This window comes from Impatiens glandulifera, chromosome 1, assembly GCF_907164915.1.
Source record: "Impatiens glandulifera chromosome 1, dImpGla2.1, whole genome shotgun sequence".
Lineage (NCBI taxonomy): Eukaryota > Viridiplantae > Streptophyta > Magnoliopsida > Ericales > Balsaminaceae > Impatiens > Impatiens glandulifera.
Window position 1 is genome coordinate 8,945,323 of NC_061862.1, and position 27,200 is coordinate 8,972,522.

Consider the following 27,200-nt stretch of genomic DNA (forward strand, 5'->3'; position numbering starts at 1 on the left):
CCACATGTGGCGATATATTTTTCTTGCCATATTCATTCAATAAGCTCTGCATGAGTAGGATGTTATGGGAAATAGAGCGTTTGGGAATAAATGTTGATTGCCTTAATCCTACAAGCTTATCAATAACTATTTTCAAACATTGCGGAATAATTTTTTAATTAATTTTGTAAATAACATTGCAGCATGAAATAGGACGAAAGTCCTGAATTTTTTCCGGAATTGAATTCTTAAGAATTAAATTCAACATTGTGACGTTCCATTGCTTCAACATTTTCCTGTTTTGGAAGAATTCCAAAACCTCTTTGCTTACATCTTTATCTACAATTTCCCAGTTTTCTTTGAAGAAGTTTGCGTTGAAACCATCTGGTCTTAGACTTTTATCCTCCTTCATCGAAAACACTGCTTTTCTGACTTCTTCCATGCCGACTCTTATAATCAATTGGTTACCACTTTTTTCACTGATTTTCCTTTGCACAATTTGTTGAAGCAATCTTCGGCTGTCCTCTATTATTGTGCTAGTTTCTATTCCAATCAGCTATTTGTAGAAATTTATTGCTTCATCATGAACTGCCTTTTGTCCTTGTAAAATATCTCCATTTGAGTTTGTGAGCCTTAAGACCTGATTTATGAAATTCCTTGATGAACAATTTTATAGAAGAAAGAAGTATTCTTGTCTCCTAATGAAAACCAATTTTCTCAAGATTTTTACTTAGCAAAGTTTTCCTCTTTAGAACAAAGGCCTCTAAATCACGTAAGAGCTTCTTTTTCCTCTTCCCTGTTATAAGGTAGATTCGGGGCTCTCAGTGCCTTACTTTGTGTTTCCTCTAGTTTTGTTCTAGCTTCCTCTACTCTTTTACAAATCCCACTATATTTTTTCCGGTCTAGCTTATTCAGCTTCCCTTTTAGTAATCTTAGTTTCTCAGAAACTCTGAACATCTATGTTCCACTATTCTGATGTTCCAAGTTTCATTAAGGATTTCATTAAATTCTTCATCTTTCATCTAGAAGTTGAAAAACTTAAAGGGTCTTTTCTGTTTTTTCTCCCCCTCCCAAAAGAATTTCAAAGATATTGATCAGAGATACCTAGTTGCAAAACCTGGATTTGGCTTCTTGGGTAAAGCTCCACCCATTTTTCATTCACCAGGCCTCTATCAATTCTGATTTTTCGCATGTTGTCCGCCCCTCTTGACGTTGACCATGAAAATAGATTACTTGAGGAATACGGTTCAATGCAGCTTATGTCTCGAATGCATTCATTGAAATCTTGCATGTCTTGTGTTATGTCTGTCTCAAGCTCTCTTTCATTCCTGAATCTTGTAACGTTAAAATCTCCCATAATAACTCATGGCTCGTCGTCCGTAATTCTTCTTCTCAAATCATTCCAAAGTTTCTTCCTCTCTGTCCCAGAGTTTCTTAAATATACTACCGCAAAGAAGAATTTTTACCCTTGTCACCAGATTGATAACCTCTGTCAAAATAACTTGTTTGCTTTCAAAAAATTTCTTGACTTCAACTTTTCTTTTATCCCATCCTACCCAGATTCTGCTTTTAACCCCATTAGAGTTATGAATAAATTCTTATTCTTCTTTGAAGCAACCCTAGACAACGTTACCCATATTCTGCTTTTAACCCCATTAGAGTTATGAATAAATTCTCATTCTTCTTTGAAGCAACCCTAGACAACGTTCTCTATTTGACTTTGTCTGACTTTTGTTTCAAGAATTCCAAATACTATTATTTTATTCTTTTCTGCTATTCTTCTAACCTCTCTTCTCTTTATAGGGTCATTTAACCCTCTAATATTTCATGTCATTAAGTTCATTAATGAAAAGAATATGTTCCAGTTTTACTTCCCTTTCCCTTCCCTTTTCTTCCTTTCTGTTTTTCTCATATAACAGGGCTATAAGGAATTGTATTTTCCTTAATTTGCTTACCTTGTTGTTTTGAGATTTTCGTGTTTCTCTAGTCAACCTTCTTCTGAGTTGGAGATTGCACAGTTTCACCCGATTCAACTGCTTCTGCTTTATCTTTCCCATTTCCTTCACCCACTTCCCCTTTCTTGCTTTCTCCCATGCTTTCCCTTTCCAAAGCCTCTTCGGTGTTGATTCTTTCTTCCAGGTCAAGTTTCTTTGTTACCTCTTCATTCTTAGTCTTTGATTCTGAATCTCTTACCACTCTATCTTCATTCCCCTGTTCTTCAAAACCCTATTCTGAATTTCCTTCATTATCTTGATCCTTCTGCTTACTCAATCTTGATTCTTTAGTAACCTCTTTCTGTCTTTCATTCTCCTCCTTTTCCTTTTCCAACCTTTCATGTTCTTCTTTTTGTTTCTTTTTTGTCTCTTGCTCGATCTTCTTCTTCCTTTCTTCTTCAATCATTTTCGGGCGCTTGTAACAGACATGTTCGAATGTGTTACAGTTAAAGCATCTATTCAGCCTCCACTCATATAAGATTATCATAATTGTGGGTTCACCTTTTCTGTCTGTTACCGTCATCTGGTATGGAAGATTTGATCTCAGGTGTATCTCAATGCACACCTAGCATAAGTCATATGCTCACCTTTTTCTATAGTTGGGTCCATGTAGAGTGGACTTTCCAATAGGCTCGCAAAGTGACTTAATGCTTCAGGGTTATACATGTGGGGAGAGATGTTGCGCAATTAGAACTAGATTTGCGCAATTTCTTTGGGCTTGCTGAAGATGTTCATACCTTCTGCCAATTTTTCGAGTTTCATGTAGTTTTTCCCAATAAATGTGCGCCCGTTGATCAAAATACTTTCGAGATTTGATCCTTCTTTGAATTTGAGAAAGTACAAGTCATGAATGCTTGATGTTACCTTTTTTAGACCATTTCACCCCATTGTTCCATTAGGGTTTTTTTGGTTACTAGAAATGGCACCTTGTTTCTTCCGATGAAATTTCCCACTATGACATTTTTCCATGACTTTACACAGTTTTCCTCAACTTCGTGGGTAGTTTGAATTCAAATGGGGAACCGGTAATTTCAACATTTGGCTTAAATACTCCAAGGAAAATCTTTCCCCTTTCTTGAACTGGGTTGTCAGTTTTTGTTTCCCTTTTGTTCTTCTGTCATGCATTCTGTTTTTATTGTTCATTCTGCTCGTTACTCTGGTTTTGCCCTATTTTCTGATCTTTACTCTACTTTTGTTCCATTTTCTGATCATTCCCTTAAGTTTTTCTCTTTTCTTCAGTTTTCTTCCAGACCTGGTCAGCATTCCAATTAGAATTGTTTTTGATGAAGTAGACTCTGGTTTTGGGGCATTTAGAGAGCTCTCTCAAAGTTTCAACAGACCAACTCACAATAGTATCGTACTCCTCTTTTTTTAGGAGATTACAGTCTTATAAGTAATGCAGGTTGAGTTGCTCTATGTACTGTTTACTTTTCTCTTTACTTAAAACGATTTGACCTTTCTTACCCTGTATCAATAATTTCATTATCTGATTTCTAAGACCTTTCAGGTTGGCCCTTTCATTAAAACTGACCCTCCATTTCCTTGGGTTTGTTTCTTTACTCAATGCTTTCGCTGTCGTTCTATGCTTTTTTTCTGTTTCACCCAAATTTTCTGCATTAATTCTTTCTCTTTCCAATTATTTTTGGATTACTTTCCCCGCTTCTTCGTCTGAGTCAGGTATCTTAATAGTTTCAGATTGAATTTGATTCTCATTGGAATCCGAGTTAATAATCTGTGCATTTTTATTTCCTAAACTATTTTCCAGAACTACTCTATCTTTTCCTAGAGCATGTCCTAGACTATCACAATCTAGGCTATCAGCATGTATTCCACTAACAGTTCTATTATCATTTGCATTCATCTCATGAGTGTTATTGGGATTAGTAGAAAACATGCATACCTGGCGTGTTGACTGCAAAATCCTTATTATTGCTCTTGCTCACGTTAGTCTAATCTCCACCATTTCCTCCTAGCTTTAGAGATCCATGATTTTCAAAGAGGATATTCGTGAGATTCTCTCCTGAGCCTTTGTGGAGGTTAGTTACATTCGTATTTTCTCTCTTAGTATCAGGGTAGCAGGTGTTGGATTCACCCATTGCCCGATTAAGAGAGTTGGTCGGGCTTATATCAACTGTTGACAAAGAGGGAATTGCCCGTACCGCTGAAGCTACGATGTTTGCAAAAGTCATATTTAAAGTGGCCGATACGGACAAATTCGTGTTAGCGAAGCTTTTAACAACTTTATAGTACACATAGGACGAGAAGAGTTAGTAGATTTCTGCGAAAAAGACGACCCTTTCGACCAAGAGATGAAATTGCGACGCACACGACACACGGATCGCACAGATCGCCTAGTTTGCACGACAACGAACGGTGTGTGATTTCTTTGCGACTGCGACCGAGGGTTTCTTCAACGACGATTACGACCGGGACAATATTGTTGGCATATCGTGGCGCACACGGCACATTGATCGCACAGATCGCACTTCACTTAGAATTTTTATTCATTATTGTAATGTCAAAAATCAACCATTTCTGAAAAGGAGCTTTTTGAACTCGATAGTCGTGCTACATAACTTACATTTCTCTCGAGTGAAATAAGTAACCAAGATGATAAGTTTGATTAGAGTGTATTTAAAAATATTGATTTAGACTAGCTTTGACTTTATTAGAGTCAACACCTAATTTACATCTCAAGAAATTAGAAAAGAAAAATATTTTGCGTGTTTAGACACATTTCAAATATTTTGTTCTTGGTTCATTGTGAGCCCCGAGTTTGGGCTTGCCATATCCCCAAGTAAAAAAAAATGTAAATTTTTTTGGGCTGCCATACTTGTAGTTAAAAAATGTATATTTTTGAAAGTGAGATTTGAACTCATAATTAAACAAAAATTATCATTTTCAATCTCAACCACTACGCTAAACTATTTTATATTTAAAAAACTAGTAAATTTAACTAAATTTCTTAGTTTTTTATTAAATGGGTAGCCCATATAGATGGATTACCCTAGGGTCGGTCCTTGCTTAGTTACACTTATAAAGGGCATCGATATTATGTCTCACATGCCCATTCACTATTGTTCTCTACTTTAAACTTTTGGCTATTTAAAAGAATATTATTGTACACATTATATATACATTCAATCATAGGGCATGTATTTAAAGGTAAATACAAACCTAAACATGTGTATAGTTTTTATTATTTTATTACTAAGGCATACGTTTATATCTTATGTCCTAAATCTAAAATAAATAAAAAAATGTTAGTACCTATGCATGATGCATGAGTAGTTAAAGCTCGAAAAATAAAAATACTTAAAAAATTAAAAGAATTTAGTTTAAAATGAAATAAAATATAAATGAACCCTTATTTAAATTATTTTTATTAGAAATGAGTTTTTTTGTATTGTATATATTTTGTATTTCTTTTTTAAATATAAATAATGATAATAAATGAAATGAGAATAAAGAAACGAACCAAGCGAGTCCTACAAAAATATTTTTTTTGTATGTGTTTTTGTTGAAAATAATATTTTATGTTATATATTTTTTTATTTTTTAAAAATTAATTAAAGTAATTACACGTGAAATATAAAGAAAATAACAAAATATGTAAATAAATTGTCTCTAAGGCAAATTGTTAGTTGAATTTGCAATAATTTGAGATCGCAAGTTATATGGATTTTGGTTCGCTTGGCTTTAGAGTTAGATCAACGTCGGCCTTAGGGTAAGGCAACCAATGCGCCTAGAACCCCTCAATTTATTTTTTATTTTGCATAGGCCCCACAAATTCGGGTTGTTCGGGACCAGCCCGGAGTTTTGTATTGAGAACGTTGGGTTTTGTTGCTCTTATAGAGTGCGGCTAATCCACGTAGGTTAAGTACATAGCCCGCAAACACACTTAACCATTTAACTAGGCGCATAACTTGCCGCCTGACAGGTTCGAACCCAGGGCCTCATGAAGGCTTGGGGCATATCCACATTTTGTTGTCGCTAGGCTAGAAGAGGGGATCAACCCAGAGTTTGATGTAGTGCAAAGGGAAGCCCTATCCATAATATTGATGACTATTTTGTTGTGCTTACTGGATCTAATTCTGTCTTGAATTGATTAATTAAATTATGGTAAGAGTTCTTGAGATTGGGCTCAAGACTCTTACATTATTAACAATTAATGTTACAATAGTAAGATAATTTAAGAATGATAGTCAACTAATGTAGGTATGAGTCTATTAAAAATAATTTAGGCTCTTATATGATTAACCATTAATGTTACGTTATTAAGATAATTTAAGAATATAGTGAACTAAAGTAGTCTAGTTTCTCTGTTACCAAATTCCCTGATTTAATGTAAAAAACTGAGTTTTAATCTTTGAAAACCGAATTATATAGAGGAATTGCGACTTAAAATGCTTGAAAACTGAAATATATGCTTGTAATTTCATATAAAATCATTAATACATTCATGTAAAAGTATTTATACCTTCATGTAAAAGTATTTATACATTCATGATGTAAATCCTACTAAAGGCCTAATGTGATTTACTGAACTTCTTAAAAAAACAAAATATTATTATAAAACTTGTTAAAATCATTCATAATGCTTGATTAATGTAATAAAAATGAGTTATAATCCTTGAAAACCGAATTATATAGAAGAATTACGACTTCAAATGCTTAAGAACTGAAATATATGCCTGTAAATTTTATGTAAATCCATTTACACATTAATGTAAAACATTTATACCTTAATGTAAAACCTAATTCACAATGCATGGAATTTTATTTACGTTTCTTACAGAAGTGAAGCAAGCACTATCGAGTGAAGCATGTTTCACTTCTATTTACAACGTTAATAGAAGTATGAATACTTGTAAAAATCATTCATAATACAATTTAAAATGCTTATATATATATATATATATATAAAGTATAAATGCTTGCAAAATCATTTACACAATCATGTCAAACCATTTATACTTACCCACCAAGGTAGCTCAGTGGTAAGAATCGACTTAAGAGACTAAAAGATCACGGGTTTAATTTCACCTGGAAGCGCTTTGAGTTTAAGCGGGGTGTCATGCTAGTTATTTTTCCTTTAAATCCCCAAAAAAAATCATTTATACTTTTACATGATAACTTCTTCTATTTACGCAAATATTGATGAATAAAAGATAATTTTATATGATAACTTCTTATATGTTTGTTTATAATTCTTAATAATGGATACTTCTACATGATAACTTCTATTTACACATATACTGATGAATAAACGATAGTTTTACATGATAACTTCTTCTATTTTTGCCTATAATTCTTAATAATTAATACTTTTACATGATAACTTATTTGATTTACATCTATACTAATGACTAAAAGATAGTTTTACATGATAACTTTTTTCTATCTTTGTCTATAATTCTTAATAATTAATAATTTTACATGATAACTTCTTATAATTTTTCCTATATTGATGAATAAAAGATAGTTTTACATAATAACTTTTTATATTTTTGTCTATAATTCTTATTAATTGATAGTTTTACATGATAATTTATTATATTTACGCTTATAATTCTGAATAGTTGATACTTTTACATTATAAGAAAATGATATATATATATATATATATATATAATACGATTTATAATGTCAAATTGTGAACTACATTTATTATACATTTTGAAAAGTATTTAACATTTCCATGCAACTAGCTTTGACATTGTTCCATAAATCATTTATGTCGGAGTCGAGGATAGACACAATGTAATTTAACCTCAATGACTTTATTTATTTATTTGTCATTTTTTTGGTGAAGCCACACTTCCATTTGTTGTTGTCTCCGATAAAGGCCTCCATATGCCTCATACAGAAAACTCCGCAATTATTATAATTTTTGTTATCCTGCCATGACATTTTCAACAAATGTAATTTGAATTTTGAGATCTTATCAACAATAGGGGAGTCTGTGGTCTTCAAAAATTTGAGAAAAATTGCCTCCTATATAAAATGTTTAACATGAAATTATGTCAAGTAACAAATATTTATTCTCAAATGATAAAAAAGAGAAGATTTGAGTATTACCAAATCTAGGATGACATGATATTTATTCTTAAATGGTAAATTCAACTTCCTATTGTTAATTATTTGTATTTCGTCCTCGAGGAAGTTATAGAAAACTATAAGTAAAAATGTTCGCTTATACATACGGGAAAAAATGTGCAGAAAAATAAAATATTGATAGAGGTTTGCATGTTGTTGTGAATCGTTTTAAATGAGAGATTTACTTTTAAGGTCTGCATTGTTGATGTATGCTTTTGAAATTTCCAGATGTATCATTTCTTCATTGACCCTTGACTCGAATGAATTGTTGATTAATGATTATTTACAGTAGAGAGTATTATAACACTAATAAAAAAAATTATAAAACAGTAGTGTTAGTAGAGCTTACACTAGCCATTGTCGTAAAGTAAATCTTTTTGTTTTCAGACCTTGGTTGTTGTCTACAATTTACGTTCAAGATAAACGCTCAAACATCAAGTATTACATTGTCTACCCAATTTTCATTCTCCAAGCTGAGGAAGTCCACTCGCGTCAACATCAAACGGAGTTTTTCAGTTTGGAATAAAATTTCCCTACATAACATATTTCAGTATGAGGTAGAATTTTAATTTTTCTATATAAAGAAGTGTGAACAGAAAATATTACTCTAGGTCTCGTCCTTCTACAAATATCAAACCCGTAAGTAACTTCTTCTTGATAGTCAATCTTCTACATCCTTAAAATTTTCGGTGAAATAGGGGGATTTCAATGCATTAGGCAATTTTATCAGCCTATTTTTGGGTTGTGATGGTCGAGGAGCCGCCATTGCTTCTTTTGGCATTCTCAATACTTGAATTAGTGTAAGAGAAACTACCTCTTGTACAATTGAGAGGCATTGTGTGGATGTTTCTTCATTCGATTGAGTGTTTTCTTCGTTGTTGATGTCTTCAGTGGGAGGAATGTTGTCTTTGGTGGGAGAAATGTTGTTGTCTACGTTGGGAGGATGTTGTTGTCTTCGTTGGTAATGTTTATTCTTGTATAAGTTGTTTGTTAAAGCTTTTCTGAGCACTTAATGGTAGTGTATGACCTTGTAAAGAGGATCAATAACGGCTTCTATAACTTGAAGTGAGTTCATGTTGTAATTCTCGGTTAATAATATGTATTGTAGAATTTGAAAACCTTCTTAGACGGCTCATTCTCAAGTAGCTCCTTCTCAAGTAACTCCTTCCCAAGCACGTCCTAAAAATACAAATCTTTCTCAGTTAGGTCATTTAAAGGTTCATCCTCTTCTTCTATCATTGGAATGCGTATACGTGCAAGACAACTCCCCAAAAAGAAGTAAATAAACTTTAATACTAGATAATTAAATACTATGATGACTAATCTCTAAGAAGTGACTATTTGAATTCCACCACAATTCATTAATTTGACCCTATCTCTTTGACTTCTAGGGCTTTCCCAATTCCAGCATCAGATTAATAAGAATTTTATTCGTAGTTGTGTTGCCGTATTTATGGAGGATTATACAAATGAAAGTATCGACAAGGTGGACGGGGTTGTTCCCACTTAAGTAAACGAGAAGATGGTTAAAATTAATCCAAACAACGATCAAACTAAAAATCAAGGTATTGATTTACATGTTGTCAACCCTTTAAATATTAATGATTTTGTTGATGTTGGCTCTAGCAATGAACTTAATATTGGAAATGTAAATGAGCAATGTAATGAAAATATTGAGGAGTCTATGTCTTCTAATAAACTAAGACGATCTACTTGAGAGAGATATCATTCAATTAGATACTCAATAAATAGTATGTATTTTTCACTTATGTTGAAAAACCTGAGAGTTTTCAAGAAGCATTAGAAAGTGAAAATAAAAAGGAATTAATGAGGATGATATGCAATCTATTGTGTGAATAACACTTTTGAGCTAACAAAGTTGCCTAAGGGTAAGAAGGTTTTGAAAAATCGATGGTTTTATCGATTGAAATAAGATGAGCATACTTCACAACCTAGAGATATAAGGCTCAGTTGGTTGTAAAGATTTTTTTGCAAATAAATATGATAATGGATCAAATATGATAACAAAGATGTTGTCACGAAACAAATTCGAGTTCCGTCGCTCGGTTGTCGGGTTGACATTACCCTTCAACTAATCGGTCTTGAGAGTTTGTTGGGTTTTGTCCTCCTAGTTGGAGAGACCCAACTTGGTGTGGGATTTATTTAGGTCGACGATATATAATAAGAAGGGACATTATATTTTCATCTTGGTTATTTGGGTTTGAGAACATTAAGATAGAGAGAGCATAACAAAAATATATTCATGAGTTTGAGGTAGTAGTTGGAGAATATTTATGTTTATTGAAGTTTGCAGTGTTTAATTAATTTCAAATGTTGGCAGCTTGTTGATTATTTCTGAAGCTACGTTCTAAACGGTGAAGATCTGTATTCTGAATTTCTAAGTCGGTCCAACAAAAAACCATAATTGTTGGTATGACTGGTTGATCTTGTTCTTTCTTGTCTTTTGTTGTTATTTATCAAGGTTTTTCAAGACAACCTATATGAATAATTTATCTTAGAAAAAAACTCAACAACTAGCTCACTTAGACGTATGAATTAATAAAAGATCATTTAAACCTACGTACTATCAAAAATATGCTCATTTAACCTTTTTTTTTTTAGTAAATAGAGTTAATTTTTATTTTTAATTTATATATTTATTAATTAAATATTAAGATATTTTCTTTTTCTTTTTTTATTAATTAATCAACTCTCTACTTTTATATTTTTCATAAATTTCTTATTATTCCTTTATTCTTTTTTATGTCTTTTTCTTATATTAACATTGATTACTAATTATTTTAAAATTATTTAGTCTCAATAATTGGATATAATAGTGACTTATCTCATTCATTAAACAACAAAAAAAAGTAATAATCAAATATTAAACAAAACAATATTCCTTATTATTATTATAAGTCATGAATCAAAAATTAAATAAAAAAATTATTAATTTTATTTTTGTTAATATTAAATTAAAAATAAAGAAATCATTCACAAAATATTAAAATAGTTTTAAAAAATTGAAAAATGAGAATTTTAGAACTTAGAGAAATAAAAATGGATATAAAAAAGGAAGATAAAAAAAATTAATATAAAATTTAGGAATAAAATAAATTTAAATGGTTTAATTAATGAAAAAGAAAGACAGAGGAAATATATAAATATTTAATTAACTCAAATTAGCGTATTGTATTTTTTTTTAAATTATTTTATTTTATTTTATTATTTATAATATATATAATAAACTAATAATTTCAAAAAATAATGCAATTAAAATAATTAATACATTATTAAAATTAAAATACTATACAATAAGATATTACATTATTTATAATAATATATTAATTATTTATTTCTTATTTTTAAAAACATAATAATCCGCTTAACTTTCTCTAGGTTAGTTTAATTTTCAAATAATTTGGATAACATTTCCTAGTTTTCAAATAATATTTAGTGGTTTAGTTAAGAACTAACTTTTGAGATAAATACTCACAACTATAATTTGTTTTTTTAGTAAATAAATCAATACATTATTAAAATTAAAATAATATACATTAATAAGATATTACATTATCTATAATAATATATTAACTGTTTACTTCTTACTTTCAAAATCATAATAATCATCCTAACTTTTCTCTAGGTTAGTTTATTTTTCATATAATATGAATAACATTTCCTAGTTTTCAAATAACATCTAGTGATTTTTGTTAAAAACTAACTTTTTTTTTTTTTTTTACAAAAATTAACACTCACATATACAATATTCTTTTTAGTAAATAAGTATTGTTTTCATTTATATTATTAATTATATGTTTTTGATTGTATCACAACAACTAAAAAACTATTTTTAAAATAATATACCCTTATAAAGAAAAACAACAAATCCTTTTTCTTCTCTAATTATATTATATATAATTAAAATATAATAATTAGCATGATTAGTTAGAGAATTTGTAGGAGAGTTTTGATTATAAATTTGGTTTCTTTTGTTTTAGAGAGTCATTCATTATTCTCTTCTCTACTAAAAGTTTCAACTCAAAATAGATTCTAGAATATTAATTGATGTCGGACAAGAATTCTAATACTGATCATTCTCCTCCTCCGGTGGCCTGGTGGGAAAGAGGCAAGGTTATTGCTGAAGGTTCTTATGGATGCATCGTTTGCGAAGCACGTCCAGTCCCCGGACATTGTCTATCGCTTGTTCTTCCTAAACTCATGGCCGTTAAAACATGCAAGGTTAAACAAGTGATTTACCACGAAAGGGATATACTTTCTCTCTTCAAACGTCACCCACACATAATTCACTTTTATGGCTTCGACTCTTCTATAAACACCGAAGATGGCAAGCTTATGCACGACATGTTTATCGAATATGCCTCTGGCGGGGATATGTCATCTCGGATCTTCACTGGAGTTGGATTGCCGGAGAAGAAGGTTAGACTCTACGTCAAAGGAATATTGCTAGGTTTAGAAACAATTCACAACTTGAGTTACGCACATTGTGATATCAAACCGGATAATATATTGATGGTTGATGGAGTTGTGAAGATTGCTGATTTTGGGATTGCGGTGAAGTCTCCAACTGTCATTTCATCCATTAGAGGTACTCAAGAGTATATGTCGCCAGAATTGATAGCGGATGGATATTATAGTTGTTCGGCGGATATTTGGGCACTTGGGATTACGGTTTTGGAGATGCTTATTGGAAAAAGAGCGTGGGGAAATAAATTTAGAAAATTGAATATGGTTTCGATAATTGGAGTATGTAATATTGTACCGGAAATCCCAAAAGATGAAGTTTCATATTTGGCTCGTGATTTTCTTTCGAGATGTCTTGTTAGGGATTATAAAGAACGATGGACGGTAGATTTGCTTCTTAACCATCCCTTTGTATCGAGACAAAATGAAGAGGAGCACATATGATTTGGTGATTACTCATCCTCATGCATTCTTCCACGAAAGAAACTCATTTTTTATTGATCAATGAAACAAGGATTAGAAGTCTTAATATTGATTTAATTAATATTGATTTAATTATTTAGTTCTTGAAACTTTTTATTTTTTATCTGTTTATAGATTTTAGATATTATAGATTTTAGATATTGATAAGGAGTGGATATAGAAGAAATTTGATTTTTAGGAGATCATTAATTGTTATTTAATGTTTTTATTCGTTTTTATATATTACATTATTATTATTATTATTATTATTTTATTCCCTTATTAATCTGTTTTTATTTTTTTTATTATAATTTTTTTAATACATAAAATTAGCATTATAATCTTTTAAGCTGGTAATATGAAAAAGTAGGTTAAAAAAAGAAAACAAAAATACAACTAATTTGCTCCAAAGTCTTAAAAAAAATCTCTAAACCAATCAATATATAGGTGATCTTTATTATTATTTTTTTATTTTTACAAATTAAGATAATCATATATTAAATAAATTAGTTATAATATTAAGAACAAAATATAATAATAAGTCATAATAATTATTATTATCATTTTAATATAATACAATAAATAACAAATTGATATTAATAATATAGTTAAAACTAGAATGAAACACGATCTCCCTTTTTTAATATTAAACTTTAATAACATTTAATTTAATAGTTTTTAAATTATGGGTTGTTAATTAGTTAGAATACCTTAACTTTAAGAGAAAATTATGACTAATAATCTTTGTTTTTTACTTTCTGTTTTTTTTTAAATATATAATATTCATTTTATTTGTAATACAAGTATATGTCACCTACATTTTGTTATTTAATCAAGTATATTACATTATCTAATCAGAAGTGGATCAAGAAGAACTTTGATTTTGATTTTTAGGAGATCATTAATTGTTATTTAATCTATTTTAATTGTTTTTATATATTACAATATTATTATTATTTTGCTCTTTTATTAATTATTTTTTATTATCTATTTTTTTTAATTATAGAAAGGTAATATTATAATTTTTAAACAAAATAACATTAAAAATTACTTATTCTACACTCACTTAATACCTGCCTTAAATTGAAATGGGTGTATGATTACTGGGGTCATGTAATCTATCATACATTAAAATAAACAATTACAAAAAATCAAATAGGTGATTATTATTATTATTATAAAATAATATAATTATATATTAAATAAATTAGTAATAGTCTTAAAACATTTATTTTAATATATTATTTTTATAATTTATAAAAAAAAAAACATTTTTTAATATAATAAAAATAATTTTTTTTTGTAAGATTTTTTTCTCCAATTCGAAGATAAATTAGGGATCCGACTTAAGAGTAAGAACTTAATATTTAACTGATTAATAGTTATAATATAAGAGGAGTGATAGAGTGAGGGAATTTAGTAAGGGAATTTGGTGAGGGAATGACGTGGCATTAAAAATGTAAAAGTCTTAGGAAAAAGAGAAAAGAGAGAAATTATTTGATTTTTTTAGTGAATAAGATTATGCCACGTCATTCCCTCACCAAATTCCCTCACCTAATCATTTCTCATAATATAATTTTAATTTTTTTCAAAAATTCAGTTCAAATTTATATTAATAAAAATATTATATAGTCAATATAGATTAGGTTCCATAGGTTCGAAACTAATAAACTGATAAATTTTAAAAATATGTTAAAAATAATGTTTAAAATGTAAATAAATCTTAAAAAACATCTAGTCTGAGTCATGAGTCAGGTACTCGTCGATTCGGAACCAATCTGGTACACTATACCTGAAATTTTGTAATGTCTCGACGGACTCAGGATTCGGTAATGGGGTGTGCTTAAAAAAATTAAAGTGGGCTAAAATAAAAAAAAACGAGAAAACTTTGGATAAAACGGGTAAATAAAGGTAAGTTTTACCATTTTTTTAATAATTAAATAAAAAAATATTGAATTTTATTGAATTTTTTTTTTTAAATTAGGGGGTAATGTCACATTTTAACCGTAAAAAAAATCGGGGTGGGCTTCAGCCCACCTGAGCCCCTACATAGATCTGTTTATACCCAGGGACGGACCCATGATTCGGTAATGGGGTGGGCTTAAAAAATTTTAGGGTGGCTAAAATAAAAAATGAGAAAATTTTGAAATAAAACGGATAAATAAATGTAAGTTTTACCATTTTTTTTAATAATTAAATAAAAAAATAATGAATTCTATTGAATTTTTTTTAAATTAGGAGGTAATGTCACATTTTAACCTGTAAAAAAAATTCGGGGTGGGTTGAACCCTATCTATACCTGGTACCCTACAGCCGGAATGTTGCAATGTCTACTGATTTGAGGGTTTAAAGGTCGTAGTCCATATCTTTGTTTGGGAAATTTGACGAAATAATTCTAATAATGACCACATTTTGAAAAATGACCCAAGTCTGATAAAGTTTGCAAAAATGATATTTCAGACCAAAATATCCCTTTGCGGCACACAAAACATGTATTCTTGTGACGCAAAGTAATGGCTTGTGAAATGTTCAGAATGTCTTTAATATTTATTATATTTTCCTTTATTTTTTTATTTTTTTCTTCCTCGTTCTCTCTATTCTCAGTCTTCTCCCTCTTCTCTATAAACCCTAAACGGCGAACGACGAACACAACTGATGGACAAAACGACACATGAGCACGCAATCTCCACACAACGACTTGTACCTACGCGAAGACAACCATGAGCACAAATTGATTGATGCGCCTGAAATTCAACCTAGTGTAGAAAATACTTCCGCTCAGCAAGGATGGAGGCAAGTTTGTTTTCACCTTTCTGATAATTTTATAATCTGAGACTAGAACATTCATGTTGTTGTTAATGAGTGATTTTGTCACAGAGTAGGGTCGCGTCACAGAGTATGTTTCATGGAACCATGACGCGATCGGCGTGAGAGTATCAAAGTATGTTTCAAGGAACCGTGACGCGATCGCGTCACGCCGAAGTTGATTTGATATTGTGATTAATTCTTTATTTTTCTATTAATTGTGAATACATTTATTCTTTATTTTTCTATTAATTGTAAATACATTTATTCTTTATTATTCTATTTATTATGTGTGTGAGTGTGTGTGAGTAAATATTAAGAATTCTATAGTTCGCGTGGAAGGAGAGGTGTGAAATCTATTACAAATACACGAAATGAAGGTTTTACATTGAAAGTATCTTCCAGACTGTATTGCAGACAAGGAATGATAGTTAACATTGAAATTATACTCACCATTTACGTAACGCGACCATACCATTCGCATCACGGGACCATACAATCACACGACTGATTTGCTAAAGTAAAATTAACAAAATTACATTAACACATTGAGAAGCATTTCACACATTAGTTTCATGAATTTATCCATATCGTGCTCCTTATAAACTGGGTCGGGTCGCGTGACGTGACCACCTTTTGCGTGATGTGACACACTTTTAATGTGCATTTTTATGTGATTTATGTTTCAATGGGTATTAAACTAAACATAATAAATATAATATTGTAAACCAAACATAATATGCTAAAAATATGAAATATCATACCAAAATATGTCATTAATAAACCATGTTGAAGCTCAACAAAGCAAACAAAAATATACATATGCATATAACATTAATAAACAAGGTAGTAGGAGACTTGAAGCCTATTTATCTTCCAATGGAGGCACATATGGCACCAAATACTCCATCGTTCACCGGATTTGGGAAAAATCTCCATATTTTTTTTTGTAAGATTCCTATCAAAAACTGCTCAGAAGTAGGATAGAATGAGTTCGCGTTTTACACTAATTGAGCAGTTTTCTGTTAGAATTTCATGGAAAATTTTCGATAATATTTGTAACTACAAATGAATTTTCCATTAAACTCGACAGGAAACTGTTCCAATAAGATAGAATGAGTTCGTGAATAAATGTAATTCTATCGAAAAGATTTCATCGCCTAACATTTTATACTAGTTGAGTAATTTTCTGTAAAATTTCATGAAAATTTCTCAACAATATTTGCAAGACAGATTTTTCATGAAACTCTGTAAAAAACTGCACTACTAAAGTAGAATAAGCTCGTGAATAAATGAAAACCTAACAAACTTATTTATATTAGAGCTCGCCTACCTATTCGCGTCACGAACATTCATTCTTCATGTGACGCGGAAGAGTATCTTTAAAGGCATTCTGGACATTTCACATGTCATCTCTTCGCATCACGCAAATACATGTTTTGCATGACGCAAATAGATATTTTGGACTTTGTACATGCCTAAAAGGTCGGTTTTGCAAACTTTATCAGGCTTAAGACATTTCCCAAAATACGGTCCTTATTAGGACATTTTGTTAAATTTCTCCTTTGTTTCTATCAAACCAATTTGCTTATGAATCAATCTCAGGAATCATCTAAGCCCAATTTGAACCATCTGAACCACAGCTCCAAAAATTGTAATACAAAGAAATAAAATAGGGTACAACAACTCAAAAAAGTTGGGGGCTATGGACAGGGAGGAAAAAGAGAAAAACAGTTCTCAATCTTGTTTTAAGACAATAATTTAATAATGTAAATCTTCACAAAGAGAACCACCAGACTCCTACTGCCTACCATCTTCTCCAGTCTTAAGTGTCATCAATGTTCCACTTATTCGCCCATCAAGCAATAAAGTTGTCTAACGTTTCCAGTCGCTGTTGCAAGAAAGAAACCGACTTTAAAACCAAATAAAACAATGCAAGTGATCTTTGCTTTGTGTAGTGTAAAACACGATAATATTTACCATATAACCAATCCTTGAAGTAGACATGAAGTGCACTTAATAATTCTCTCTTCCTGCTTTCTTCCAGCTGAGTTTCTTTCAGCATGTGTTTTATCTCCGCCAAATTATCGCACTAAAACAGATTCACAATCCAACAAGATTATTATTAACAATTGTACGATACAATTGCAGCATACATGAATAAGATCAATGATAACTTACATTTCTTTGCTGAGATGACATGTAAGCGGTAGGGAGGGCAAATGGATTAACTTCTGTGGATCCAGAGGTTTCACCGTCTAACCCATTTGGTATCTGACAATAAACAAAATAAGTATGTGTTTATTAATGCATGAATTTACCTCTTAAGTCTAGACTCGAGCCCAGGAACATACCAAAAAATTTGTGAATTGGTCTGGTTCTAGGTGGGAGGCGGATTCAGCTTGAACATCAGATATACCCACAGGATGAGACAGAGAATCGTGAGGATCAACTGGTCCGAGTGCAACATGATCATCCCATTTATTAACAGTTGCCTTAACACCAACTTCATCCATGTGCTCCTCCAACCGTGAGTAAAATGTGTTAAATGGCGCCACCTAACCCAAAAACATAAGATAATGGACTGTTTTGTCATGATCCGGAAAATCTACATTTCTTATGTTTGGCAAAAATTAAATGATCTAAAAAACAATCTGACCGTGATACAAAGAATAAACTCTTATACCAAACAAATAAAAAAATCACTTCCAATCTTAATTTTGTCGATTTTCATATGAGATCATGATTGTGACAAAATACTAGTTTTTCAAATAGGCTATCTTTAAATGAGAGAAATGGAAAGGTAACATAAATACCTGGTCAAAAACAATCAACAATGGGAAGTAATTTGATTAAACAACCACTAGGTGTGTATTGAATAAATCAGAGGGTTTATCTTCCGCCACTTTTCATTCATATATATCCATCGGGATATAAAAAATTCTCTTTGAAAACAACATTATTTTACACTTTAAGAACAAATAGAATATACAGAAAGTAACTGATGCATTTCCAACAACTTTGACATATCCAAAATAAGGATGCCAATGATTTCGTGTTTTGTAGGATAGAATGTAAATAAAAACATCTTATTTATTAACAATCTAGATCAACCTCCGAATCGGTTATATTTTTATAATAGAAGACAGGAGAAACAAACCTGCAACTTATGGTTATCACCAACCATTAAAGGCCTTTGATTTACACCCATGAAGAATATGCACTCACGACAGTTGCCAATACATACACGTTTAGCAGCAACAATAACATGAACTCGTTCACAGTGTTCCACTCTTAGAGCCTGTCAATAAAAACATTCAAGACGCGTTAGAGTTCTCCAGTTCAAGTAAGAAAGGCAACTTCAATATAATTTTCCACCTAGGCTACTACATAATTGATAATACAAGAGAGCTATTTTAGGAAATTTTCATATCAGCACATTTATCGGGACACAAGTCAGAGTAAATAACATGCATATCTGTTAACCTACCTTTCCAACCGCACCAAGAACTATAGTGGTGTCGGAGCATCCATAAATGGTGGCATATCTCAATGGAGCTAAAATATAGATGACAGAATCTTGGCAATTGGCAACCTGAAGAAGTGTTACAATAAGCAAGAGTTGAGGTATGGAAGTACACAGTATAATTTGTGAATAGTGCAACAAATGATGCACGTGAAACGCTAGGAAATAGAAATGTGATGCAAATATATAGACAAGTATGAAGACACTGGAATATCCTACAAAATCTATATTTTTTTTCATATGACAAAATTCTCATATATGACTGAAAATAAGAGCTTGTTTGATGTGGGATTTTTTTTGAAATAATGGGGTTGGGGGGGGGGGGGGGGAGAGAGGAGAGGAGAGACCTTGTTTGATGAAAAAGTGGATTGTTGTTAATTGATTAAAATATCCTTTAGAATATCAATATGACAGAGCAAGCTATCTGAATGCATGACCTACCCAGCTAATGTTTGAATCTCAATGTTAAAGCTCACGCAATTTTTCCTTTTGATTAGTATAGCTCCTAGCATGTGAAGTGTTGTTGCTTCCCTTTTTTATGAGACTAGTTTTTTTTCTTGAAGGAGACTAGCACAATATCCCACAAGCATAATTCCCCATTACAATCAAAGTGCTTGGATTTGAACATGAGACATCAATCTCTTAGTTCAAACTCCTGCCACTTGAGCTACCCTAAGTGAGAACTTCTTCCCATTTGGTGTTTGCTTCATACATTGCTTGATGCAAGTGCAACACACTTTCAACATCAACAAAGATGAAAATTTATCATTTGAATAAACCGTGTAACGTATCCCACATATTATTCAATACAATAATGCTTTGTTTGCAAGATGTAAGCCCAACCTTCACGTAAGATCCTTTGATATCAGATGCTCGCCGAACATATGACGATTTTGAGATGCCCTCTACAACACAAGGACCCTTTGCATTGGTTGTGATATTAGCAGATTTCGCAGACATATCAACCATTGCAAGATCTTGATCATGTGTTAACCCATTTTCTTTTGGAGAAACCTTTTCAGAAATCCGTTCAGTAGTGTACTCTATGTTCTGGAGCAGCCATTCGTGAATTTGAGTTGCTGGAACAGGAGCAGCAGGCATATCTGGGTCTGAATTAGCAAAAAATGGAACAGCTTGGCTCAATGGAATCCTATCCGAACTCTTGTCTCCAAAGTAAATTAAAAATCCAATGTACTCAAAATTTTCCTTAGTCAAAACCTGTTAAACAAGCATAATATAAAGTGTAACTCATGTCAGACAGTAGGCAGATGTAACTGGAGGCACATCATACACAGTTAGCAAAATGAAATTTCAGCAAACAAACCTGTGATTCTTCGCCTTCCCCATCCACAGAATTCGCCAAAAGAGACAAAATGTTAGCCAAGTGCTTCTGTATATAGCATAACTGGTGTGCCTCTTCATCAGCTTGAGAAGGCATAAATCGTCGACTGTTGCTTCTCGCCAGCTGCAAGTTTTGCTCAACTGAGTTTATCATAAATCGTGTATCCACAAAGAGACAATAATAAACAACTTTTGTCAGACGCAGCTCCATGAGATGAAATGGAACAGAGCAACCACATATGGGAGAGTTATACACTGAATTCCAATTGGGCAAAAAAACTTAACCTTTACATAAGATCTATTAAGAAGGCGTGACAATTCATTCAAATCTCGCACTCAAACTACAAGAAGTTTAGCATAAATTATGAATGTAGGATGTGCGAGCTCTATGCTAAACTTTATAAGAATTGCACGTACATTATTTACTATGATTGATCTCAACGACATTATACCTGCAATGGCGATAGAACGGATAAATATCCATCAAAAGCTGAGGTGGAAGGCCAGACATCAGCAATAGCAGCCGAATCCTTGTGCGTACGAGGAAGCAGCCTTTTATACGATTGAATATACAAGAACAATAACAAATGATAGACATCAGCACCAACCGAATCAACCTCGCTTGAATCGGCGGTCACTAAGGGATCAGAATCGCAGTGAAGGACTGAAGCGAGCGTGTCCAGAAGGAGTCGCGCATGATCAAGCGAGATCTGGAGAGTTTCGGAGATGGCAATCGAATCAACACGGTGAGTTGAGGAGCTAGCTGAGAGATGAAGAAACTTGTCCTTGATAGAGGTTAGGGTTTGATTTCCATCTGAGAAAATGAGCTTAGGTATAGGAAGAAGACCGTGCTCGAATAGCTCCCTTCGAGGGTGAATGATAGGGTCCGATTCTCTCATCGTTGGATCATCGTTATCAGTCATTGTTTAAGGAGAAGTGATGAAGATTTGCAGAATTGAATGTGATGAATAAACGAGGGTTCCAGATCTTCAAGCTGAGGAGGAGGAGAAAGATTAAGGAGAGAGTTGGGATCACACGCGGAAGAGCTCATTCAATGAAACCTGCAAATACAACGTGGGTGAAACTTAAAATAATTATTACTAATTTATTAATCTAATCATGCTCTTGATTACATAATTAGTTAGTTGTCTAGATCAACTTTTTTTTAGGTTGATATTTGGATTTTTAATCATTCAAATAAACTAGTATAACAATATGTGTTCAAGCATAGTTGCTCGCTCAGATTTGTTGAGATTGAAGCTAGAAGTCTTCTACTTGATTCAAGATCTGACACGAGGTTGCCTATGTAGTTCTTTAATATGGGATGAGTAATGTGATGAACTTGGATTTTAACGGAAACAACAACTATATTAGGAATTGAAGATACGAGGCTTATAATGGGTCGAAGTTTAATCCATGTTTTATCTAGTTCACGCTTATTTATATGTATCATATTTGAATTTTAATTCTTTTTCATATTGTACAATGACATATACGAATATTTTAAGAACAAAATGTTACAAACTTAGTTACATATTTAAGTTTGAATTTATCTTAGAGATCATCAGTTCATATGCATGTGAGACATAACACCAGTGTCTTTCTCATGAGAAATCAAATACGAATCAATAATATAATCTCTAAAACGTGCTGAATACGCAAATTATTTTGTTTTCCTTAATTTATTGAGGAAAAATTAGGCAGCGACTATAATAAAGTCAAATGTAGTCTAATTCGATGTTTTCAAATATACTTTAGTCAAACCTACTATTTTGGTTTTAGTCTCACTCGATAAGAATATATGAGTGACCTTCAAATTAAAAAAAAAATACTTTCGAAAAGGATTGATTTTTGACATTACACATTTTCTAGCAACTCTCATCGGAATAATAATCTATGCTTAGTTTGAAATAAACTTTTGACGATTCTTAATAATATTTTACACCTCCTAAAAATATTCTAAAAAGTAAACAAATTTAAGAGACAAAAATAATAAATAAAAACTAATACATCACTTTATTTCGCTTTTCTATGTACATTATTATAAACTTGGACACATTGCTCTATTGTTTTGATGTAGTTGTGGGACGTCATCTTTACACATGAGGGAATGATAGAGAGATAATTTGGGAGAGGGAATAACGTGTCACTGCATTATTAGTTCGTAAAAAGATAAAGTGTGAGAAAAGAAGAAAAATAAAATTTGTTATTTTTTCAGCGAATCAAATTGTATTACGTTATTTCTCTCAAATTTCCTCTCCCAAATTTCCTACCACAATCATTTCTCATGTACACGTATAGTATAGTATAGTATAGTATAGTATAGTATAGTATAGTATAGTATAGTATAGTATAGTATTATGTGCAAATATTAATTAATCAGGTATGACGATCTATTCTAATGTTAAGTGAATTTTGACCTAAGTCTCGAGATTGATCCTTATTTCAAGAGGTAGCATTAAGGTAGAAAGGAAAAATTCTCAATTGAGGGTATGAATGGATGATATCGATTGGAGTTTATCTTTCTCTTTGTCATTTAATTAGACTCAGATCACATGACAACCCACAACTTTTAGTTTCTGATTTACCCTACCCGATTTGGGTCTGTGACCAGTACCCGAACCTACTAGTTGGCCTGCCTAGTTATCATTTATCAAAGCATTCATCATTTTCTCTCCTCTCATAGAGTATTCAAACATAATTATGACTAGCCATCAAGAACAAAAGTGAGGATATTTAACCACAATTAATAATTTATACTAAATCGAATGAAAGAAACGTGTTTTTTATTTTTAAAATCTTCCCGAGTCCTATGAATAGACTTCTTTTTTCATTCTCTTCTCGTAGGTGTACATCGTGATAGTAGCAGGTTTTAAAAAAATTCGGCAATGGCGGACGATGGAGAAGAAGATTACATGAGCGATCTCTCTCGTTTTCTCCCTCCTGACAACACCTCCAAGCCTTCAAATAAGGTTAATTTCCCTTCTTGTTGAAACCTAATCTGATGTTGATTCCTTTATCATATATTGAGATGAATCCATCTTTTGTTTCAGTTGTGTAGCAAAAGAGGCTCCATTCCTCAGCCTTCGAGCAAGAAACCCAAAACCCTAAACTGGCAAGAGCAGCGGAAACTGACGAGAGAACAGAAGCAAGAAGAAGAGGATAAAAAAATAATTTCGAGCTTAGATTCAGCCATTCCACAATCAAACATCGGATTCAAGATGTTGAAACAGATGGGTTATACCCCTGGGTCAGCACTGGGAAAAGAAGGGGGGTTCGGCAGGATTGACCCAGTTGGGATCGAGATTCGCCGGTCGCGAGCTGGTATTGGCAGGGAGGATCCGAGGAAGGAGAAGATAAGGATGGAGGAGGAGAAGATGGTTAGAGAAAAGAATAGAGAGAAGGAATTGATGGTGGATTTTGGTAGTCGGAAGAAGGAACAGTGGAAGAACAGGAGAGTTGTTGTGGACTATCACAAAGCCAAGGCTGCGTTTGAACAATTGGAGAACAAGGAGGTTGAAGTGGAGCAGGAGAAGAAGAGCGATGATGAAGAACAAGAAGAAGAGAAGAAGGAAGAGATAATAACAGAAGAGGTAACATGTGATCTTTTCATTCAAAGCTCATTCTTGATGATGATGATGATGATGATGGTAAAATGTAAAACCTGCCATGAACAGGATTTGGAAGAAATGCTAATGAAATTGAGAGATGAGTATGAATATTGCCTTTATTGTGGTTGTCGGGTGAGCCCTTTTGCCATCTTCTTACATGTTGTATTGTTTTGTTATTTTGAGCTAAGCTGAGAATCAATGAATGAATCCATTTTGTATGGTTTTGCAGTATGAATCAAAGGATGCACTCTTATCTGGTTGTCCTGGAATAAATGAAGATGATCACTAGCTAGAATTTTCTGTTTCTTCTTGTTGATCCTTTCAATTTGAAATTATTGAGATGCTGCGAAAAATGGTAGCTTTGACAAAATCACATTAAGATAGATCAATGCTGTAACATTACAGATTCTGTACAGTCAGTGCTCAATAGAACAAATTACTTGAATCAATGCAATTTTTGCATTACTTTATATAGTTTGAATTTTAATTTGATTGTTGCATCTTGTTTCATTAGTTTAATTTGAAAAGGGAACCTTTATGGTTGTTTAAGTGTTTTAGACTTGTAACAAATTTTCATTACTAAAGTTGTATAAGCTATGCACAATGTTTTCAAAAGACAAGAAAAAAACTCAAAACCAATGTTTTTTTTTGGATCGTGGATGTGGATTGTTCTAGCATTTTCTATGGAATAAATGTTAATTGAAAGAAAAAAACATTGCTTTTTAATTTGGAAATAAGGGTCTTATGGAAACCCTTATTTTAATTTTATCTAATATATTTGGTACAAAGGTGAGGCGCCTAGAATACACTAGAAACCCATCAATCAAACTGAAAATGTTTAGACAGTTTGTAGGTCATAAACTAAATAAAGGATTGAAGTGTTTGTTTCCAAAGATTATAAGCCAAAAGGACAACTGAAAATCCAACAAGTTGTACCAACCAATCAAACTGTCTCCACATTACAATAATCAAACTCCCAAAAAGAAGAAAAAGATTTGAGGATCAGGCCAATAAAAACCCATCTCAAATAATGTAACAACTGGCTTTTACCAAAGATTCAGAAATAAATGAAGAACTCATTCCAATGGATGAATCAAGGAAGAAGATATAGAAGATATAGAAGATATCAGTTGCACTCAACACCAACTTCAGCAGCTCTGCGAGGTTTATTCTTTCTTCTGCTCCCATTTTGCCTGAACCCAACTGATCTGACCGGAGGACCATCGGCACCATTTCCATCTTCTTCCAAATCATCAACAATCCCTCCTACTTCTTTTTCCTCTGAAGATGTTTTCCTCTTCTTCTCATTTAACATTCCTGGATTCTCCTCTACTTCAATCTTCTCCACTTCTTCATCCATTTCTCCTTTAAACAATTTCTGGGGTCTTCCCCTTCTTCTCTGAACCGGAACCTTATCTTCATCTCCATTGACAACATCTTCACGACCTGTTGATTTCCTCCCTTTTCCTCTGCCTCTACCCATAACTTCAGCTCTCTTTCTACTCTACTCTACTCTAGTATACTCTTGCGATTTATATAATTCAAGCAAATAAACTCATCTGCAAAATGAAAACCCAACAGCCAAGATCTTAGTCTAGAACAAACAAAGCCAAAAATGAAATCCAAATCTCAACAAAATCAAAGAACAGATCCAGTTATCCAGATGCAACTAAAAAAGATTAAAGATAACGTCTAAACAATTTGAAAATCAAATCCATACCCACTAGAGTCTAGGAGAACAATAGAGATTAGTATCCATGCATCAATGAACAATTACTGGATTCCTTTGAACCCATTTGGAATAAAGAACCAAAACAAAATAAAGGAGACAACTTTATTCATTTGTTCTTAAAGAAAATGATAAATCTAACCAGAAGAAGTCTAACCTCATCATAAACAGCCGTCATTTGCATCTCCAAGAGAAAACCCATTTGTCTGTAATTTATAAATCTCACGGATTCAGAAGAAAAAAAACAGCAACCATAGAATGAGTTATCGATTAGAATAGTTCGAAAGAGATAAGATAGAAACAATATCAGCGAATGAATACTCAGATCATAGAGAAACTGTATCTAAATCGATTCAATGTTTAATCAGAGTAAAGAATGAATCTTTATTATTTTTTCTCAGATGAGAAGGAAACAAGCCATGTAGAAGAAGAAGAAGCAAAGGCAAAAAGAGATAAAGGGGAGATGGAGAGAACTGAGAAGGCAGCAGACTGATGATGCTTACACTTGAGATATAGATAGATAGAGAGAGAGAGAGTTCTGAGTTTTGAAGATGAAGAAAATTATGGGTACAGTTGAAACTGGTGAAAAAGATAAATGTTTTTATTTTTAAATCGAAAGGATTTTTGGGAATTGTAAGGGTTTTTACATACGTCATTCACTCCCCTCAATTTCAGGATTTTGACGACGATAAATCAGCAAGTATTTTCTTCTTATCTTTATTTATTTAATATATATATATATCAAATTAGTAAAAATCTTAAATATCATGTATTATAATTTTTTTTTATTAATTTTGTTGTTTAGGGTAAGATGCTAGTTAAGCCATATGTCATGATACTCACTTTTATAATTGATAAGACTTTGATAGAATTATTTCAATTAATTCTTATTTTTAAGTTATTAATAACAAGATTTCTTCAATAATTATTTAAATAAAATTAAATTTATTTAAGGGGTTATTTAAAAAAATTAAATTTATTTAAATAAAGTTGATTGTAGTGATTATTTAAAAAATAAAATAAAATATTAATATATAATAATAAATATTTAAAAAAATAAATAATATATTAGGATTTGTTTCAATAACACAACCTAATCAAATATTATTTTATTCTTTTTTTTATAGATTAGATCACTAATTTATTAATATAAACACTAAAATACCTTC

General features: G+C 31.8%; 4 protein-coding genes across 4 annotated transcripts; 2 read left to right on the forward strand and 2 right to left on the reverse strand.

Moving 5' to 3' along the window:
• The first annotated feature begins 12,140 nt into the window (after positions 1-12,140).
• LOC124940548 (mitogen-activated protein kinase kinase kinase 20-like) lies at positions 12,141-13,001 on the forward strand. The gene has a single exon (XM_047481107.1). It carries the CDS (start codon positions 12,141-12,143, stop codon positions 12,999-13,001), a length of 861 nt encoding a protein of 286 aa, XP_047337063.1.
• A 4,424-nt stretch (positions 13,002-17,425) lies between these two features.
• On the reverse strand, positions 17,426-21,743 carry LOC124918824 (TBCC domain-containing protein 1-like). Its single transcript, XM_047458882.1, has 8 exons — positions 21,144-21,743; positions 20,675-20,815; positions 20,194-20,568; positions 19,315-19,419; positions 18,985-19,125; positions 18,179-18,382; positions 18,006-18,098; positions 17,426-17,916 (listed from the first exon to the last, which is right to left on the reverse strand). Exons 1-8 carry the CDS (start codon positions 21,612-21,614, stop codon positions 17,683-17,685), a joined length of 1,764 nt encoding a protein of 587 aa, XP_047314838.1. The 5' UTR covers positions 21,615-21,743; the 3' UTR covers positions 17,426-17,682.
• Positions 21,744-23,417: 1,674 nt separating this feature from the next.
• On the forward strand, positions 23,418-24,774 carry LOC124918825 (G patch domain-containing protein 11). The gene is made up of 4 exons (XM_047458884.1): positions 23,418-23,663; positions 23,745-24,284; positions 24,369-24,434; positions 24,532-24,774. Exons 1-4 carry the CDS (start codon positions 23,580-23,582, stop codon positions 24,589-24,591), a joined length of 750 nt encoding a protein of 249 aa, XP_047314840.1. The 5' UTR covers positions 23,418-23,579; the 3' UTR covers positions 24,592-24,774.
• A 437-nt stretch (positions 24,775-25,211) lies between these two features.
• LOC124918826 lies at positions 25,212-26,595 on the reverse strand. The gene is made up of 2 exons (XM_047458885.1): positions 26,189-26,595; positions 25,212-25,861 (listed from the first exon to the last, which is right to left on the reverse strand). Exon 2 carries the CDS (start codon positions 25,783-25,785, stop codon positions 25,429-25,431), a length of 357 nt encoding a protein of 118 aa, XP_047314841.1. The 5' UTR covers positions 25,786-25,861; positions 26,189-26,595; the 3' UTR covers positions 25,212-25,428.
• Positions 26,596-27,200: the final 605 nt, after the last annotated feature.